Source organism: Festucalex cinctus, chromosome 2, assembly GCF_051991245.1.
Source record: "Festucalex cinctus isolate MCC-2025b chromosome 2, RoL_Fcin_1.0, whole genome shotgun sequence".
Taxonomy (NCBI): domain Eukaryota; kingdom Metazoa; phylum Chordata; class Actinopteri; order Syngnathiformes; family Syngnathidae; genus Festucalex; species Festucalex cinctus.
The window spans coordinates 19,107,292-19,128,428 of record NC_135412.1 but is presented as its reverse complement, the minus strand read 5'-3'; the positions used below and the strand labels follow the sequence as shown (position 1 = coordinate 19,128,428).

At 39.3% G+C, this 21,137-nt stretch overlaps 1 protein-coding gene and 1 long non-coding RNA gene across 10 annotated transcripts in view; one reads left to right on the top strand and one right to left on the bottom strand.

Annotated features, from left to right (window-relative positions):
- LOC144014030 (cyclin-dependent kinase 17-like) overlaps positions 1–21,137 on the bottom strand; it is a 51,168-nt gene that overhangs the window by 15,512 nt on the left and 14,519 nt on the right. For 6 of the 9 annotated variants that reach the window (XM_077513514.1, XM_077513515.1, XM_077513518.1 and 3 more), the window contains 2 exons: positions 9,985–10,118; positions 1,724–1,849 (listed from right to left, as the gene is read on the bottom strand). In XM_077513514.1, coding sequence (XP_077369640.1) covers positions 1,724–1,849; positions 9,985–10,118 — 260 coding nt within the window. Of the gene's footprint in view, positions 1–1,723; positions 1,850–9,984; positions 10,119–14,927; positions 15,729–20,899; positions 21,068–21,137 lie in introns of those variants that run through there. The other 3 variants (XM_077513523.1, XM_077513522.1, XM_077513519.1) reach the window with 3 other exon arrangements.
- On the top strand, positions 5,474–10,602 carry LOC144014032 (uncharacterized). The gene is made up of 3 exons (XR_013282387.1): positions 5,474–5,951; positions 8,195–8,302; positions 9,993–10,602. It is a non-coding gene; the product is annotated as an uncharacterized LOC144014032 (long non-coding RNA).

Here is a 21,137-nt window from a genome sequence, read left to right as displayed (position 1 = left end):
ATTTTTGCCAGTTTGTGACCATATGTGTTCAAGTATAATGTTATGCATTCATTTAACAGTGTTTAATACCGTTGATACTATTTTTCTAATCTGTACGTTTGAACACTCTGGGTTAATTTATTTTAGCATAGCTTGCTGCCAAATCACTAAGCAGTGATTGAGTGTGATTGTAGCAGTGACCTGATTGTTGTGGGAAAGGTGAACGAAAATTAAATCAAGAGCAGGTGGATTGCACATTGGGGGAGTTGCCCAAGTAATCGATTCTAAAAAGATTCATTAGTGACAGCCCTAATTCAGTGTTGTAAGTCATGTTACCAACAAAGGGATTGTGCAATGTTTGTGTCGCGTGTACTGTATAGGCTACACTCAAATGTTGCTAGCACTTTTTTACATTGCAAACTCCCTCTTCTAATTAACAGTCTGCTTTCATCCCTCCCTGCATCTTTGCTTCTATCGTCCTTGCTCTTTGCCTCTCTTCAAGGTGTCTTGGTGTTTAATCCAAGTCGGGATGGCACATCTACTGAATAATTGATCTTGCTGTTACATCCTGTACAAACAACAGCCTGAAAGAAGTCAAAGTCGTTAAACAACGCACGTCTTTGACGCCGCTGAACGTCTCGTAGGCGCATCGGCGTGCCTGCCACCTTCTTCTCATCCGCGGTAAAACTCCCCGTCTTGCTCGCAAAGCTGGCTTCAAAGATCCTTTCCTTTGATCTCGGCGAGGCTCTCGCAAAATAGCTGCGTCATTAAAGCGCTTCAAGGAGGGAGCCGGCGGGAGGCCGCTGGCCTTGCTCCACAATAACGGCATTAATGGATGATGGCGCGCCAAACCTTTATACTTTGTCAAAGAATATCAAGGCTGTTGGTTATGTAAAAATGTAAATCAGGATGATGAGCGCAGAGATGATTCTGTTCACATGTGAATGAATAGAAGGGAGGAGGACTGTGTGTCCAACACCAACAACAACAAAAAAAAGAGCGAGTGAAAGGGCAGCATTAATTCAGTAGCAGCACAATGAGGCATAAAGGGATACTCTGCATATTCATGAAAAATTTCCCATTTATACCCATCCTCCACCTCTCTGTCTATTTCTGTCAAACAAACCACTCCTCTCACGAACCCCCTCCCCTTCCTCCCCATTCTTACCCATAATGCTCTCGTTCTGGATACGTAATACTCATTCATCCCCCTACTGAGCCATTGTTAACTGTAAGCCATAACTCAAAGGTACTTAAAATGAGTAGGTACAGCGTGTTAACAATTTTAGTGGTACACAAAGTATTTAAAAAATAAATAAATAAATAAATAAATTGGAAAAAAAAATCAACATTTGGTCATGGTTGCGCCTGAGCAGTATGGAGGACCAATGACTAAGTAAATAAATAACTAAAAGTGAAAATAAAAAGGGATATAAAAAATATTGTTCAAAAATTCAAAAATGAAATACAATTGTATTAATTATATATATATATATATATATATATATATATATATTGCTCTTTATTTCCATTTATATTTATTTTTTGAATTATATTTTTGTATATCCATTTTTCTTTTCACTTTTAGTCATTTATTTATTTATTTGGAATTTTGGCAGTTTTGGTCTTCCATAGGGGAGCAGACAGGCACAGCAGACCCAAATAATATGCAGCTGCTTCGCACTCGCATGCACAGATGCAACACACGCACGCGCACGCACGCGCGCTCACGCCGAGTACTGACCAATGAAGCGCGTCGTAGCCTGCGGCTCATGGGCTTGTCAAAGGGCGGGCTGTTCATGGCAAACTTCTCTAAGTAGCCCTCCGGTAGCCTGATATCAGCTGGGAGAGACAGACGCTTGTTTATGTCCTGAAACATACAGACAATTTGGTGAGTGTACCATATAACAATCCCGTGATGATGATGTCATCTTGTGAAGTCAAGTGGGTGAGTGAAAGGGAGGCTCGAGTCTAAGCAGGGAAACAAACAACAGATCATTTTCATAAATACATAAATGGTGATTCATTGTTTTAACTCGTAGGCCTAAATAAAGGGCTACAGGACATTTGACTTCTTTTTAGCGAGTATTTATTCGTTCGAAAACATTAAATCTTGACACATACCAAAGAACTTCAAAAGTCATTTTGTGACATCTATTTTTATGTTTTCTTATGGTTAAGGCTTCCATAAAAATATATAAATATGTGAGTTGGTGATTGGTGAACAACCACAGCTGTTAAATAAGATGGAATTAGTGTATTCATTTTGAGTTAATTTAAAGTTCCTTTTATGCTTCTATTTTTTTTTTGTAATGTGTGATTAATGACCACCCCCCCTTACTTGGAAATCTTGTACTGGGGGAATTCCAGTCACAACCAGAGATGGGAAATCCAGATCCAGAAAGTAAAAACCCTGCCACAGTTTGGCATTAGCTACAGCTGCTCGTACTCAACTGGCTGGTAAAGGTCATTACGAGAATCACCTGTGGCTAAAGCCAAACTCTGGCAGGGTTTTTACTTCCTTGACCGGGTTTTCGCATCTCTGGTCACAACGATACACACACGTCCACGTCAAAATTTTGTAGTAATAAATGTAATAATAATTTAAAAATGTGCAGAATTTCACAAGTTACTTCATGTTAACATTAGAAAGCTCTTAATATGAAAAGAAAAATGCACCGAGCTGTCACCAATGTCTTACAAATGCAATTATGTCATCTCGTGGCAGCAAAATGACGTTGACACAAATCACTATCACACTCGTTTATTACAGTACGGTACAGCTTTTAAATTTTAACTCAATTTTATGAATTATTATGAAATTACTGTATCAATGACTAAAACATGTAGCCATATTTCTATTAGTTTAACATTTTTTTTCCACACATCATTAGTTAACTATTACTATTTTTAACTATTACTATTAGTATAACTATTGAAGTCATGTGATTAATTACTATTAAAAATTTTAATCACATGACACCCACCCACTCCCGAGTTTTTATTTATTATAAATAATAATAAAAAAAAACAGCACATTGAGTATTGTCTAGTAAAAAGTCAACAAAAATATTACTTTAAATGACATTTTAGCAATAACAATCCACAAAAAATCAAATACATCTACTGGATAAGACTAAATCCAAAGACTTTTAAGTACAATAGACAGCGCAGCGCATAATACTGCTTCTAAAGTTAATTCAATCGCAACTTCAACATCTTAAATAAAGCTAGATTGGTCTCATTCTCCATCCCTTTTTTACCAAGTTGCCATCTTGTAAGTGTGTTTGATAGCTAGATCATCTTTCCCCATGAAATCAATGAAAATTCCATTAATCCTAAAATAAAGTTTGCGTTTTTAATAAGAACACTCTTCAATATTGTACTTAAAAAAAACATTATATGTTGAATAATTTTGTTAAATAGCATGTAAAGAATGAAATAATTTTTGACACTCCCCCCCCCCCCCCCCCCCTTCAAATCAATGTACATTGTGCTATTCCTTTTGGTGTGTGCGCCTTGGCCACCTGAGTGCAGTATAATACAGACACAGACAGAAGAGTTTCACTACTGACACATTAAACTGCCGTAAGATTGCCCGTTTGGTAAATGCCTGTGAATATTATATTGTACATATGTGTTGTTCCACTCTGTGTTGACATATCTGTTACTTAAAGGGCAATACCAATCCCGTTCGCTAGCCTCTCTATGGTGATTTGCTACGTTTGTTAGCACTAAGCTAAACGGAAAAACTACATTGTTGTTTAACATAAACACGTCAAAGCAAAACAAATGGCTGAACAATGGCACATATCTTGAAAACATAAGTCGAGAGTCACTTGAATCTCAAGGCACCGATGTACAAGACAAATGACAACATTTATAAAATAGAAAACTACACTTCCCTGCGATAACAAGACCATAACAGTACAATATAAACCATACAACTTGTCTCCATGTTGCCTAAATGATCTCATGGTGTTGATTATTCACCTCAACACGCATTGTATGTTGGCATTGTTTGCAAGCACGCATTTGGCCGGAGCGCCTTACTGCTCGCTAATGTTGTCATCAAAGGCAGCGAAGTGAAAGCGACAGCTGAGCGGAGAGTGGCCTCAAAGCGGCCTTGCAAGGCTACGGGCCCAGTGCATTGTGGTCATTGGAGGCTTTCGACAATTTCAACTCCCTTTGATCTATTTCACCATTATACAATTGATATGAAAAAACTAGATCTAGATGACACAAGTTCTACTGTGCATCCGATTCCTCACTTGTAGGTCGACTTGCGGCAGATCAATAAAAATCTTTTTTTATGAATGGCTCAGAAAAATGGTAATGGCATATGACTAATTTTCCAACTACACTTTTGGCGGCGTGACCAAGTTCCAAATCTCATCTGGAACACATCTGTCTGGTTTCTTTGTGGGTTTCCTCTCACCGTCCCTTTTCTCTTCTGCTGCAGGCTTCTGCGTGTTAAAATCTGATTGAAACTGTGAATGAGCATTTCATTTTGTTTCATTTTGATTTTGGTGCATTCGCATATACTGTACTTATGCAGCACATCTAGGGGGATATTTTTAACCAAATAATTACATTAACTTGGAAAAAAAAATACTGCTCCAAGGCAGTTTTGTATGAAGCCAGTTTGCCATAATGTACAACTTCAATGTGGTACACATGTAGGATGTGTGAAGTGGTTAGGTGCTGATCATAAGTTGTTTCCATGGCAGCGGCACTGGCTGGCATAGTCCCAGCAGCCTCACAGTGTTCGTGTGTGCGTGTGTACTCAATATGTGGTCTTATGTATGTTAAATGTGAACATTAGCAGGGGTGTGTTTGTGTGTGGGGAGATGAAAGCGTGATGGGTTTGTAGCTTTTGCTTACTTGGCTAGCATAATTACAAGCAGAGTATAACCACCCTTAGCAAATACATTCCCATGCTGCATGCGACAACATCAGACAATGTTCTGCAGACTAAATCCGAACAGAGAAGGAAACAAACGAGGCATAAACACATCCGCTGACAGTCGGGCTTTGACCTGAGTGATTCACACAGTTTCAAAGCGGCGAATCGCGGCGCGTAAACACAACAAACACAACACTTTGTCATTAGCATCCCTGGAAATACCCTTCAGATACGCATACTGCTTTGAATCGCGGCAAATAAGGCCACACATTGTTATAAAAGAGTCAAAATGGGCTCGGGCTCATAAAGAACGCTCATGCCCCTTTTACTCACTGCTATTGAGTGAATAAAAATCCCCCCCCACCCCCACGCGATCATGCGTGCACCCATACTCACAATGCAGAACAGCTCCAGTAGCTCCCTCATTGTCCTCCTTAAACGTGTCTTTCTATAATGCACTCACACACGCGCGCGCCCCGTTGCCCCTTGCACATCTCGGTGCTGCCACATGACTGCACGCACGCAGCAGCCAGCCAGCCAGAGCGCTGTGCCATCCACATGCTCGGCGAGAGAGAGGGGGGGGCAGGACAAAAAGAGGAGGCGAGGGAGGGAGGGAGCGAGTAGGAGGAGAGGAGAGTGGAATGGACAGATTCCTGAGAGGAGGAAGGCACGTTGGGGGAAGGGGCGAGCTGAGAGGACACATTTGTTTTTCTTGGGCTCTCGTTGCCATCTTGTCCTCCATCTCTCCTTCACATGTGCGATCTGCCTTTTGTTACTTCACTAATCATTGCTATTTTCGTAATTGTTTCCTGCCCTGAGTGTTTCTCCCTGTCACTCGGCACCCCTCCTCCTCTGGCTCTCTCTGGTAAACATGGTCTAAATTAGTCCTTTCCAATGTTCACAGCAGGCCAAGGAAGCAGCGTGTGTGTCCAGAGGCATTTCCCACAATACTGCTGTGCTCATCACTCCCCAGCTTCTTTTCACAGACACGCCGAGACGAGCAGTCTGACCACGCGACACAAACAAGACAGATTGGCTAAGCAAGGCACTTCATCAAATCTAACAGGTATACTCTCATGCACAGCACAGATGACTCGGCATGATCACGAATAAATCCTGTTTGTGTTAGATGCTATGTTGTTACCGTGTCAAAAATACATCTCAAGATGTTGTCTCTTCGGTCAAAGGTTGAGCTTAGATGCCTTCGTTAAGCTCAAATCTTGATTCCTCATCTACATTTTCTACAATTCTATGCTGACAATCTTGTTTAGGCAAGGCGGAAACATTGGAAACACACTATGCCGTTCTACACCATCGCAAACAACAAACCACAGCTTCTATTTTCTTTACTGCTTGTCTTCATTAGGGTTGCAGGTAGTAATAACACTAACACTTAAAGGCAGGGTCTTCTGCCATTTTGTGTTTGTTTTGTCAACAGTGGGACGTTTCTGTGGACAGACATTTGTTTACCCCTCCAGCCAATCGCAGAGCGGGGGGGGGGGGGGGGGGGGGGGGGGGTGGCGGGGGGCGTGTTACTCAATGTCGCCAGACGGGGCTGGGCGAATTTGTCGGCTGCATGACGTCACTCCCGCGGCAACTTGATAGCACGCGCGGATTTATTTTTTTTTCACTCACTCAATCTTGTGTGAGTGAGTGAGTAAAAAAATAAAATAAAATAAAAAATCCGTGGGGAAGGGGTTTAGGAAAAAATCACCACCACACATTAACAGAAGCCCAGAGGTGTAGATTGAGTATATATCGTGCATTTTCCTGATTGAAAATGGAAGACCCTGCCTTTAATATTGAGGCACTTACTTGCTAATGCACACACATTGAATTCCTCCACATATAGACTTGGTTCACTATTATGTGTCCCTTCATCTGACCATTAGTGTGGATTTTGAACATCGAAGGGCCAAAACATGCCTTGGAAAATTAAACTGCACTAAAAAACTAGCCACCAGAGGCCGCTAGAACAGCACAAATGGAAATCAACCTGACTTTTTAACAAATGTGCTGCTTTTAATAATTGTTACATGATGACGGCGATATATTGTGGCAGTTTTAATATCTCGATATCACGATATTGCCGTTATCATTACATCCTTATTGCAGGTGAAGCTCCTGCAGACAAACTCAACTGAAATGTATTTATAGAACACTTCACACTCACATACAGAAAATGCATATTCTGAAAAACAGAGATCCAAGTGCCAATTTGAAATTCTTCAACTTCAACTTAAGTACACTGAAATCAAGCACGAAAAAAAATGATATATTGTTTATATTTTCGATTATTATTGTATCTGTCGTTTTTGAAAAACTACCTAACAGATTTGTTAAGGGAAATTGTTTGTTTTTTTTGCTTTTGTTTTTTGTTTTGTTTTTTTAAGATTTTGGGGATGGCTGAGCCCTGTATCCAAACAGACTAAATCCATCCCTGCACTGAACAGCGACAAAATTCCATCTCCACATTCAAAACCAAAACGAGAGCAAACCGTAGTAAACTGACCATTTTTAAAACAATTACTTTAAGATCATTAGTGCTCATAAATCAAACCTTGACACAGAAGAAAGTGGAATAAACTGTTTTTGCTTTTCAAATTGAATGATCTATTCACCACAGTATTATTAATATTTTAGTCATAAATGGAAGTTTATGTTTTTGCATATCTGGGAATGTTTGACAGTATTTAAACCAATTTATTGGTTGTAGTGGTCCCTATTTTTTCAACCTTCCCTTCTCACTCTGCCTACATTGGCCTCCCAGCCGCAGTTTGGAAACCACTGATTTAGACTTGTCAATTAACTGAGCAGCCATGCTTTTTGATTGTGGGAGAAAACAAAAAACGACAACAACAAAAAACATTTATCTATAACTTAGGACTGGAAAAAAAAGATTTGTTGGATTGTATTATTGTTAATGTTTTATATTATGTGTTTTGTAAGCACTTTGTGACAGCTGCAGCTGCTTGAAAGCACTCTATAAATAAAGATGACTTGACAAGTTTACATACTCGTCATAACATTTGTCCAACCAGTAATGGTAAATATGTTCATTTTTATACAAATCAATAGATTGGTTTACATACACCACCCTTTTTAAATTACATTTATAAATCTCCAATTGTTTTCATTGCATGTGTATGTTGCACACTCAAAATGACGTTAACCGCATAGGGCAGCAATGGTGGGCATGCAGGATGGCAGATGGCGCTTATCTACTTTGCCATTCCACTTGGGGTTTGATGGCAATGTGGGTTTTGGTACAGACAGTCATTAAATAGTCTGTTTTATGTACGAACACAGTGGGGGTGCACATCTGTTTGGGAGTGAAACTCGTCCATCCCACAGCTAAGATGTAATCCAGCGTGAAGAGGAAACCCATCGCCAACTCAATGGAGGCAGAGGAAGCAGGTGAGCCATTGAAAATAAAGCTAGTTTTTTTTATTTATTATTATTTTTAATTTGCCTGTTTTCCTTAAAAAAAACTCAGTGTCTTAAAAATCATCTTAGAGGTCTATAATAAGTGTACATTCAAGTCATATCATGTCATCTCTAATACCCTCTTATAAGCATTGTGTAGTTTTTATCCCCTAATCACAAAAAAAAGTTTTGTTTTTTTATTTTTTTTTAAACTCATTCACTCCCAGCTATTTTCTCTGAAGCAACCCCCTTCGCTCCCAGCTGTTTTACTGGATTTTGACTGATTTTCCAAGGCCCACAGAATATTGTGTTCTATTGCTATAAACACATAGAAACTACCAAAATAAAGATCTCAGTCTCTTTTTTTTTATCATGAAAAAAAGTATATTTGTATCTGTTTCCGCTTTGCTGCAATTTGCAGTAGAATATAGATAATTGTCATCAATATTTTCATACCTGGCTGATCTCTTATACTCTGCTGCCACCTGGTGGCTGTTTTTTGGTTTTTGTAATCACCACCATACTTTAAGACACCTCTTCATGTCAGAAGCTGCACAAAGCCTTCTGTATGCTCTTGCATAAAAAAAAAAAACCCATCAGAAAACATATATATATATATATATATATATATATATATACACATATATATACACACACACATATATATATATATATATATATATATATATATATATATATATATATATATATATATATATATATATATATATATATATATATATATATATATATATATATATATATATATATATATATATATATATATATTAGGGGTGTTAAAAAAAATCGATTCGGCGATATATCGCGATACTACATCGCGCGATTCTCGAATCGATTCAATAAGGGCAGAATCGATTTTTTTTTTTTTTTTTTTTTTTTTTTTTTTTTTTTTTTTTTTAGGATTCACACCTTGAGCATGGAAGAATGTTATATGAACGGCACATTAAGCCTTAATATTTTTATTTTAATACTGTTCAAACATGAAACAGATTACAACCTCTATAAGACTGAAATTTCAGATAAATAAATAATACATTTTCATATAAATCTTACACTCTACAAGCTTACTGATTAGTATTTTCTAAATATGAATGAAAAAAAATCGCAACAATCGACTTATAAATTCGTATCGGGATTAATCGGTATCGAATCGTGACCATTCGTATCGGGATTAATCGGTATCGAATCGAATCGTGACCTGTGAATCGTGATACGAATCGAATCGTCAGGTACTAGGCAATTCACACCCCTAATATATATATATATATACACGTTTTTGGGAGTCAAGGACAAAGTATTAAAAACGTATTTACACGTTGATGGGTTTGAATGAGTTAACATAATAAATTGCTATGATTCTGCATCATTTATTTCAGTTAATAGTTTGAGGTTTTTAGCACAACCAACTGCAGTTTTCCATAACATTGAACACAAGCTGAAAAGTGTGCAGTTTTTGCAGTCTGGCCAAGTCACTTCAAAGTACTTGCAGTACTTCTAGTCACTGGATTTTACAAGTGGTCACAAAAGCAGGACAGATTCCAGAAATCATTAGCTCTACGCAAACAGCTACATTGCACCACATTCATTTTTAGGCTACTGAAAACAAATAGGCTTTGTGCAAGGTGCACTCATCGTTTATAATTTTCTTGTACCTCGTTAGAGATGCGTCGATGGTGGTTGTTCCTCATACGGACCCTTACGGGACTCTGGACCTCATCAGAAGATGTTCCGGAAGCCTGGTCGCTCTCACCATCTGAGCCCATCTTCACATTCTCATGGACGATACCTGTAACAGACAATACATTTAAAAAAAAAAAGTTTGCACAGAAAGAAAAAACGCGTCTTTCGGCGTGTTTGCAAGAGGGTGCAGGAAGATGTCTTCACGCACTAAACACTGAAGCGCTCGCTGGCCGCGCGCACTCCTCGTTGAGAAGTATGACGCGCTAATTAACCTTATTAAGTGTAGCTCTAGCTGGCCGTTCACTCCTTGTTGAGAAGCACGACGCACTAATTAAGTGTCATATTGAACTTTTTTTTTTTTTTTTCTCTTACACCTCGCTAACAGCCTGGTATTGTGCCGAAGTTCCACACGCTCCAGCAACGTTACATTGAGTCATTGAAGTGCCACTGTATGACCAATATTTCAAACGGATGACATGAAATGCAATCAAATACAGTACTTCAACAATATGGCATGCAATATAAATATATACAGTATGTATATATATAAAAATTGACATGTATACATCCTACAGTTTTGAATGAATAAAAAATAAAAAATAATAATTTGAAGTTCTTTTGTTAGTTTTAATAGTGCTTTTGCTGATGTTTTAGATTTTTGTCAGGGTACCTTTTCGGTACCGGTATCAAGGTATTTTATGGAGGTATAGTATCGAAGTCAAAATGTTGGTATCGTGACAACACTATAGCCAAGTGAGTATAAATTTCCATTGGTAAGAGGAGAGCAGAGATCGATATTTCCCTGAATGCAATGGGAGCTTTCTTATCTCGGCCTGCTACCCCCCTCCTCCCCCCACCACCCCACAAACTCCTCCTGAATCCATCTGATTAATGAATCACGCTGCGGCAGGCAGGGCCGCCTCCTCCAGAATGCAGTGTATTAGTAAATGTGTGTGTGCTCTCTTGAAGAATTGTGATGTCAAAACCTCTACGGCTGCTGAGGAGTGTGACATGCAGATATGGACGAGTGCATGTTTGTTTGTACTAGAGGTGTCAAAATTGGTGTGTTAATTTAGAGTTTATTTAAAGTTTCTTTAACACCACAAATTTGCATTTATTTTATTTTTCTTACTTGGAAAGCGTGTACTGGGGGAATTCCATCGCAACGCAGCAGACACAGCCACATCAAAATTTAGCAGTAATACATTTAATAATAATGCATATATTTGTGGAGACTTGGGTCAAGTTGTATTTTACAATATTAAAAATGTGCAGAATTTCACAATTTACTTCATATTAAAGATTAGATGGCTCTTAATATGACAAGAAAATGCACTGAGCTGTCACCAACGTCTTACAAATGCAATTATGCCATCTAGTGGCAGAAAATGACCTTAACACAAATCAATATCACAGTCCTTTTTTTTTTTTACAATAAAGTACAGTGCATCCTTTTAATTTTATGAATTATGAAATTACTGTATCAAAGACTAAAAGATGCAGCCACATTTCTTAGTTTAACATTTTTTCCATTTTTATGTTAACAAGAGTATGAAAAATTTAGAAAAGATTTTATTGTACATTTATAACAGATATCAAATTTTCCATTAATCGTAAGTTAACTATTGAAATCATGCGATTAATTACGATTAAAAATTATAATCACCTGACACCCCTAGTTTGTTCTGATTGAAATGACTGCTGAAAATCCAAACGTTTAAGCTAACAGTAAACATTACACAGGGTGCTTACGACATTTTAAACAATACACTAGCAGGGACGAGAGCACTGGTTCCAAAGATATGGCCTACGGGTCAGAATCGGCCCATCGGGCAAGCCAATTTGGCCCGTAGGGTTACAACACTAACTGCAAATTCCCAATCAAATTAACTGTTGTTACTAATTTTGTCCATGGAGGAAGCACTAATGACCACTTAAATGATGTTCTGAAATTGGCTGTGAAGGATAAAAAATGTCAAGTTTCAGGGGCAAAATAGGCCTATTTCATATAAAATTTTGGGCCACCTTTTGCAGTGTGAAGAATGCAATTGGGAAATAAATAACACCTGTAAGATATATTTTAAGAGGCTCAATATTGCAAAATATCAGTCATCTTGCTTCAGTTCAAAAGAGGTTAGTTTGGTGGAACCCTTTTATATTTTTTCCATATACGTATGATTTGAAACAAGATTTACAACAAGACAACAATAAATGTGACTATTTCCCAAATGTACTTGTAATTTTTAAATTACTGTTCTGGCCCACTTGAGATCAAATTGAGGTGAATATGGCCCCTGAACTAAAATGAGTTTGACACCCCTGGACTAGTATGACAAAGAGGATATGAGAGGGAGGATGATGTCAAGGCGACGTAAAGGGATGTGGGGGAAAAAAAATCATGTCTGCAACACATCAGCGATGAGACAGATTGAGGGCGGGACAGCTGAAGTGATTGGGTTAGTTGTGGAGCGGGATGACATTATCTGAGGGGGCTTTTTGCCCATATGAGGCTGGTGGTCATGTTGTCAGGACGATCCATACATGTATCCCTTACGCCACATTACGGTAATGTTAATAAACAATGTAAAACACCCTTAGAGTTTATTTGTGATGTCACCATGTAATACATTTCCGCATGTCTGTATTATACCGCCCCCAAGTGGCCGAGATGTGCAGAGCAGAATCCACTGAGCACAATATCCACTGAAATGAAGCAAAAAAAAAAAATGGCAAAATGGTTTCATTCTTTAACTTCTATTTGGTTTCAAAGTCATATCTCAAGGCATCACTGCATGTCGAGAAAAAAATGCCTTTAAAAAGGCTTTCATTGGTTAAAAACCCCCAAAACAAAACAAGTATGTTTGGACATACTAAAGCACCGTTTCTCCAAATGTGAGTGACAAACTCATTTACATCTACACTGTAAATTCTGTCATGGCTAGCTGTTAATGTTCACAATCGATGTATTCTTCTTCCAATGGACTAAAAGCATGAGAGAGGATATGCTTACAGAATTGAATTTCTTCGGAAAGCTGAGTAGCCAGTATTCGTATCAGGGATTAGCGCTCACCACTTCAAGTGGTGAAACATTAAACCCAAGTTAACTGACACCTGAGTGAGAGAGAGAAGACATTCATCCAGGATAGCCACCTAACGACACGCATGCACATGAGCACAGACTCACTAAAAGGGGCAAGCACCAAATACGTAATAATTACTACTTAGTGAGCTATAGGCCTTTGTTGCCTATACAGAAGTGTGGGGTTGTATTTGTGTAAATAGTCCGGCGATGTGGGTCAGTGAGATAAGCCACGTTATGCAGAAGGAAAATTCCACCACTTGCGTCCCAAAACATTCAGAGAAATCATGCATGTGTCGCTCCTGTAAACAGCCTCTGTAACTTGGTATTTCCATAGCAGATAGTAAATGTCAGGAAAACCTGCTGGCTCCCCGTGTGGGGCCTGGATGGCCTGCTGTGGGCTGTTGACATCCCACTACGGACATACGTGTGTGCGGGCTTCTTCCTCCACTTTGTTTGAATACACATACTATGAAATTCACTTCAAGAAGCACTTGAATGAGTAATAAGTTTGGATTTCTGGTCCCAGCCAGCCTCTAGGTTGCTCGAGGGTACCCTGGTACAATTTCAAGTCACCTGATCACATCCAAGCCATTCACCTTCTGTTATTGGCATACTTTGAACCAAATCATCCTTTTCGGCTCCTCTGGCTCATGAAAGTGATTTTAAGCTTGGGACAGAATAGCCTCTAAATTTAGAGTGTGCAAGAATAGAGCGGCTGCAGCCATTGTGCTGACAAGTAAATGAGTTATTTAAATATTCAAAAGAAGAACTTGAACAACCAGCTACACTGTCCGGAAGCAGCCAACTTCATCTACAAAGGAATCATATTTTGGAGGGGATTGATTTAAGTTAGGGAATGAACACAGGAGAACGTGACGTACCACATCTAGACCTGTTACCCTGCCTAATAAAATTACACAAATCTCGTTAAATAATATTCACTAAATCACTTGTATGATTACTGACTCAACCCTACGGAAGCATGCAACTGCCAATGTCAGTAAATATTTTTGACCAGCGAGTAAGTTCAATTGTATTTGCGAGTACATTCGAATGTATTCAAATGTGTTCAAAAGTATTTAAATACGTTTGAACGTACCCGCAAATACGTTCAAACGTAGTCGCATTTATGCACAAACAAACTCGTAGTACGTTTGAACGTACTGTATACTCGCAAATACATTTGAACATACTCGCATACGTTCAAAGGTACTTGTCGCAAATGCTACAAACGGCATAATTTCCCATAATGCCAAACCTAAATCATGCACTGCAGACATACAACAATAATAAATCATAACAGTTATGAATAAACAGTATTTTTTTTAACTTATTTTTATTTATTAACATATTTGTATAATGTGGGCCAAATGCGTAAAAAAAAAATTTTGCACTTGAACATGTGCAAGTAATACCTTGTGGCATTATGTGGAAAATATGCTGTTTGTAGCATTTAGAGCCTACACGTACGTTTGAAATTGAACGGATTTGCGAAATGCGAGTATGTCCGAACATACTTTTGAATCTGTTTGAACATATTTACGAGTACGTTCCAGCATATTTAATACAGTCGAACATAATCACAATTGTTTTGACGTACTTACGAGTACGTTCCAGCATATTTATCACATCCAAACATCCTCACAAATCTTTGAACGTATTTGCCGGTCAAAAATATTTACTCCACATTGGCAGTAGTTCCACGCTTCTGTGCAACACTGCGATAAACATTTCAAATGGGGAATTCCTGGAACTGTGTTCATCCAATCATCACCCTCCCACTGGAGGCCACTGGAGGAGAGCAAATCAATAATAGAAGCGAAGACGACTCACCAATCCGGCTTCCCGGAGGACGGCATGAGTCAAGCACACGGAGCATTCGGAAGGGTGACATCCTCAATGGCGGCTCTCTCTCCCCCATTCGAACCTCCACCATCCGAGGGTCTCCCACCCGAGGGCCACTTGCAGGACACCCTTTGGGGTTGCCTGACACATCCATTGCTCCGTTTTCAAAAGTCCAAAATGAATGTCCCACCCAAAAAGTTCAGTCTGGATCTGCTGTCCAATAGTCTCCAAATTGCAATTTTCCAGCTGATGAGTACTTTCAGGTAAGGTATGTAGTGAATAAGGTTTTGGGAGGGTGGGGTGAGGGTGGGGGTGACGGGGGTTTAAGATAAAGCGATGCAACAACTCCCTCAGCTACTACTCCACTTTACTAGTTGCACCCGTTGACACTCCCTTGTATGCTTCCCTCCTTTTTTCCCCGCAGTCACTCTGCTTGCTGACTAAGGAAGGTCAAACAGCACAGGCAGTCGAAATGCTGCAGACAGTCCAAAAAAAACATCAGCGCAACAAACACGACAGGTGATATTCCCTGACTGCCAAGTCATCTTGAAGAGAGACTTTCTTGTGTCTTAACTCTTCTCTTCGCTCCACATGGGGCTTTATCATTTGCACCATCGCGATGTCCTGCTCTTCGTCCTCCCTCTCTGTCACGTTTCTCTGCCTGGTCCTCTTCTATTTCTATTCATCGCAGCACTCGATTCAGCCTCTCCCGCTTTCCACTCCCCTCGCTCGATGTCTTCCTCTTTGCCTCTGGCGCGCTATCAGTGCTTTCAGTATAGTTATTCGTCCAGCTCCCTCCCTTCACCTTGCCAATACCCTCCTCCCTCTCCAGTGATACCAATCTTTGTCTCTCTCTCTCTCTCTCTTTTTTTTTTTAAACTCCACCCGTCTATCTCAACCTCTCCCCCCGCCTGCCTCCCATCAGTCTGGGTCCACAAACACTTCTGCTCCCATTCAGGGGGAGACAGCAGTATCGTTTTTTGTTTTTTTCCCTTCACGATCAGCCTCTTTGCTGCAGCACCTCTGCATGATTGTGTTATTCACCTTGTCTTTGCATTATCGTTGCAGTACAGCAATTAAAACGCTTTGGAGTGGCATCTTTTTTCTGTTATCTTCTTTCCACTTCTCTTCGAATCCTCCCCAATGGTCCTGAAGCACAATCCATTATCAATGGGCGTGCACGTACGCACACCTCGACCGACAGGTGCTACTGTGCATACAGATACTGTGAGGCCATGTAACGACGGCATGACAGAAATTTCAAACAATGAGCAAACACGGGATTGTTTAAATAAAGGATAAAGGGAAGCTGACGCATTGAGGGAGAATTAAGAGCCTGTTGTTTTTTTTGTTTTTTTTTACTTAGTTTGATAGCATGAGCGTGTTTCTCGATAATCTTATTGGACGATGCAGCCATTGTGCAGGTGGAGGGCGAAGGACTGAACATGACTTGTGATTCATTCACTGCAAATGAACAACAGGCTGCACTCAGTAAATAACAACACTGATTCTATCCCGGGTAATTCGTTGCCAGAAAATGTACGACGGGTCACACCGAGTGATCAATTCCAACCTGAGTGATTTTGACTTCCTCCTCCTCACGGGGATACACTTTCATTGGCATGCCGTTCCTCCAAGCTAACGGCTAATGTTGAGGTGATCCACAAGAAAACTAACATACACACTCACTAACCCCCAATCTTTTTTTTTTTTTTTCAAACTACACATAAGGTAATAAGAGAGAGATGAGATTTGAAATACATTTAAAACCATTTTTTTTATGTAATGTTTATGTTTTTAAATCTCACTGCCTTTCCTGATGTTACACTATTTGACAAATGCCAAGACTTCAAAGTAATTTTAATGAATGTGTGACCATGTACTAGGAATCCGTCCGTGAATGCGCCGTCCCTCTGTAACCATGCAACAGAGTGAATGTGAACCTCAAGAATGAATCATGAACTGAATGACTAAGCAGTAAATGATTCTCTGAACAAATTTTTTGAAAGAATCATTTTAATGAAATGATTTGAGCGATTTAATAGTGAGAGATAAATGTTGTTCCCATCTCTATCTAGTCACGCTCTGTCTCCTTAAGTGCAGATTTAAAAAAAAATAAAAAATAAAAAAAAAGGCCGGTAGCAGTAAAATTACTTCTATTCAATATATTTGTATTCAACTGCTTTACGTCATTAAAAATAAAAAAAAAGTACAAACTTAATTAACTACACAAGTAAAAATGATGTTTTACTTTCATTTACAATACACAATTTGATAACTTAAAATAAACTACACAAAAAAAATCGCAAAGCTCCCAGTACATGATCCTCCAAGTCCCCAAGATCCAAATCAGTCAATCAGAATCTAAATACAGTTACTTTATCTCTCTAAAGTTGTGTTGTTGTTGTTGTTGTTGTTTTTTTTGATAAGCCCATTTTGGCATATTAAAGAGCAGAAAATCTATTTTCAAAGTTGGGGAGTAACTCAAAGTCATCAGAAAAATAAATACTCAATGTTAGCAAAGTATAAGCCAGGTACCTTTAGAATCTACTTGAGTACAGAAAAAGTATTTACAATTTGTTATTTGCAACCACTGGTGATGAAAAACATTTACAGTGTAATGACTGACAGTATGCACAGTTCTGCATCCTTGAGCCACAGAGTGTTTTAAAGGTCATGGACAACAAAATGGCCGTTAAGCTATCACCACCAAAAATGTCATACACACAAGTCAAAGCTGTTTCAGTTGTTCAGCATTAAAACCTCGACACATTACTTCACTGTGGTCCTTTTTCTACACAATATATCACACCTTTGGCCATGAGTCAGGGAACACGCTGGACAGATACCATTTGCACTCACATTCACACTTATGGGCAATTCTCAGTCTTCAATGACCTCACCATGCATGTTCTTGGAAGGTGTGAGGAAATCAGTGCCGGGAGTGCCAACTTGACACAAAAAGGTCAGAGCCGAGATTAAAAAGCTAGTTAGTACCCTTTTTACTGTGAGGCATACTTGCTAGCCGCATGCCCCACCAGCTCTTTACAAATCCCACACACTGTATTGTTGTTCTTTTTTAACAATAAATACCGTAACCTGCCTCCAGACGAGAGAGAATCTTAAAAAAAAAATCAAAAAGCATATATCATCCCAGAGGAACACAAGCATGCTGAAAGTGGCTTACAGTGCTGGGGGTGAATTTAGACTGGTAATTACGTCTGCAGCAGTGGAATCTTATTATTTAAATGACTGGGTCTCGAGGGTCTAACTGTAAGCTATCAGGTCCATATGTGCCGGTCCCCGATGCTTCAAGCTCTTCCTAGCTGTAACAATACAAGCCTCTCTGTTAAGATGCTTTCAGAATATATTTTCAAAAACATTTTCAAATTACGCATCATATTTACTAGACTTCCTCAAAGGGGAAATTAAATTTACAGTCTGTTGTATATAGGCCTACATATTTTGCACATTTTGTTTTTTGACAAGCGTTCAGATCACTGTTTTACTGCCAGTTTTCAACAAATTCACAATATTCCTGCTTAAATGGCATTTCTGGAGAATCCAATTTTTAGTCACACACTCAAGACTGCTTGGTCATCCCCTAAGTCACTGCTGACCTTCTTCATACACGATCCTGCAATTTCAGTCACATCTATCTCGTGACAGGTAAAAACGGACTGAAATGGTCACACAGTTCCCGCTTTGTTTCAGCCCTCAAAGAACAGTCTGCAGAGCTGTTCAATCAAACCAGCATAATGAGTCAGGAGTTTTCAATTTGTCTTTCAAGATCATGATGCGCTGTACCAACTAATGATATTGTTGAAAGTGAACAAGGTCAATAATCTTGAGAGATGAAGTTATAGAAGGCACAAATTTTGTGTTTAGCGGGGATCTTCATTTATGTGGCTAATTTAGTGACTACCCAATATATATGCATTATTTATGCAGTAATGTTGTTCCGATACCGTTTTTTGGCCCCCGATACCGATACCCAGCTTTGCAGTATCGTCCGATACCGGAACCATACTGATACTTAAGTTGTTTTTTTCCTCAATATGAAAAAGCTGTCCTGCTATTGGTTCAGAGCATTCAAAGGCAAATAGGATACGTTAGATCGGCATGCAGTTAACATGTCACATATCAGTGAATGTCATGCACCAGCAAGACACAAGACGCTGCATACAAAATCCTATATTAACGTTGGAATTAATGGTATCGGCATGTTACTTGTGAGTACTCACCGATACCGATACCACTGTTTTAACGCAGTATCGGCACCTCTGCCGATACCAGTATCGGTATCGGAACAACACTATCATGCAGTATGCTGTTAATTAACTCATTTGCTCTCAAAAACGTATAAATACGTTCTATTTTAAATATTACTTTGCTCCCAAAGATGTATTTATACGTTTGTTTGTTGTTGTTGTTTTAATGCTAGAGCACACAGAAGGCTTTGGTGCAGCATCTGTACGGAAGAAAATCCATCCATCCATCCATCCATCCATCCATCCATCCATCCATTTTATTGACCGCTTTTTCCTCACAAGGGTCGCGGGGGGTGCTGGCGCCTATCTCAGCTGGCTCTGGGCAGTAGGCGGGGGACACCCTGGACTGGTTGCCAGCCAATCGCAGGGCATACGGAAGAAAATGCTTGACGCAATGGTAGTTATTACAAAAACGGCCGGAATGTGGCAGCAGAGTATAAGATATCAACCAGAGCCATGTTGCAACAAGCTCTTTTCTCCACTGTTTTAAACAGATTTGTGAATAACGATGAAACTTAGCTATATTCTAATGCAAATTGCTGCAAAACAGAAATAGATAGAAATATACTTTTTTTTCCTGATGAAGGAAGAGACTAATCTTTCTTTTGGTATGTTCCATGCTTTTGTAGCGATAGAACACAATATTCTGTGGGCCTTGCAAAATCAGTCAAAAACCAGTAAAATCCAGTCAAAATCCAGCTTCAATGAAAATGGCTGGGAGTGAATAAGTTAAACAGTATTTCCATGAGTAAAGGTGAAATGTGAACGGCAGGGGTACAACAAAAGAAAAAAAGACGGGTTTTTTTTGTTTTGTTTTTTGTTAACCAATGATACATTTGTGCCAGCTTTCATTTTGTAATTTTCAAGGCTTTTGCAGCATTGTATCATCTTCGCTGATACCACCTTTTTGTGAACATTTTCTCATGAAGCATCATGAAATGTGTATGTGTATGTTCCTTAGCTGACAGCATGCTTTTAATATGCATGTTGTCAACAAGGAATGTCGTTCACTCAAGCTTTGATGAAGGGAATATGGGGTGGTGGAACGATATCCATAATTTCCTTGTCCCTATTATTCAACTGTTAAATAAATAATTTCAAGCAAAAATGCTTGCCTTTGCAGAAAGATTAATCTTACTTAGGGGTTCATTTTCGAATAATCACTACTTGAGAAAAATGTTGATTACATCCCAAACATTTGCTGCTCTTAACAAGAGCGCAAAGGAAAAGGCTGAGACATCAACAGACTCAACGCTATTGTTGTTAAATCCCGTCTGCGGTGAATAGCGTTAGTGTAAGCAAACGGATGTGCCGGGTGTGGTGGCAAATAAAGGCAGACGTTAATGCAGTGTTAATGCACTAAATCCTACGCAAAGACAAGGTCACGATGTAGACTGCGAGTGATGTGGGCGTTGCGTTTCTACTTTCATCTGGAAGTTAAAAGGCATTTAAAGAACGGGACCATGCGAAAATCAAAGACATTCTGTGAAGGAAGATGGACGAGAAGACACTGCGTCACATTTTACATAAGCAGGCAGTTTCAATATTTAGCTTTTTTTTCAGTCAAATAGAGCGGAGAGTTAACTCATTTGCAGTGCTGGTACTTAAGGTTCGGCCCAGTTACCAACAAATGAATCACAAACCCGTTAGAAGCACACTGGCTGCTGGCCAAAACTAAAGCAAACATACCGTAAAAGCTATAACCCCTCGGTGGGTCCCACTTACGTAGATGAGAAAGTGTATTTCAATTAATACTCCTACAGAGCAAGTTAGCAAATGACTGAAGGAGGACTGACATCTCAGCAGGAAAGCGAAATTGCATCATCGTGTCGCTCTGAAAGGCTGCGACGTGCTCTGACTGCCGAATGGCAAAATGAGTCAGCGAGACCAACCAGTGGACACGCACACACGCGCATAACACGCACAA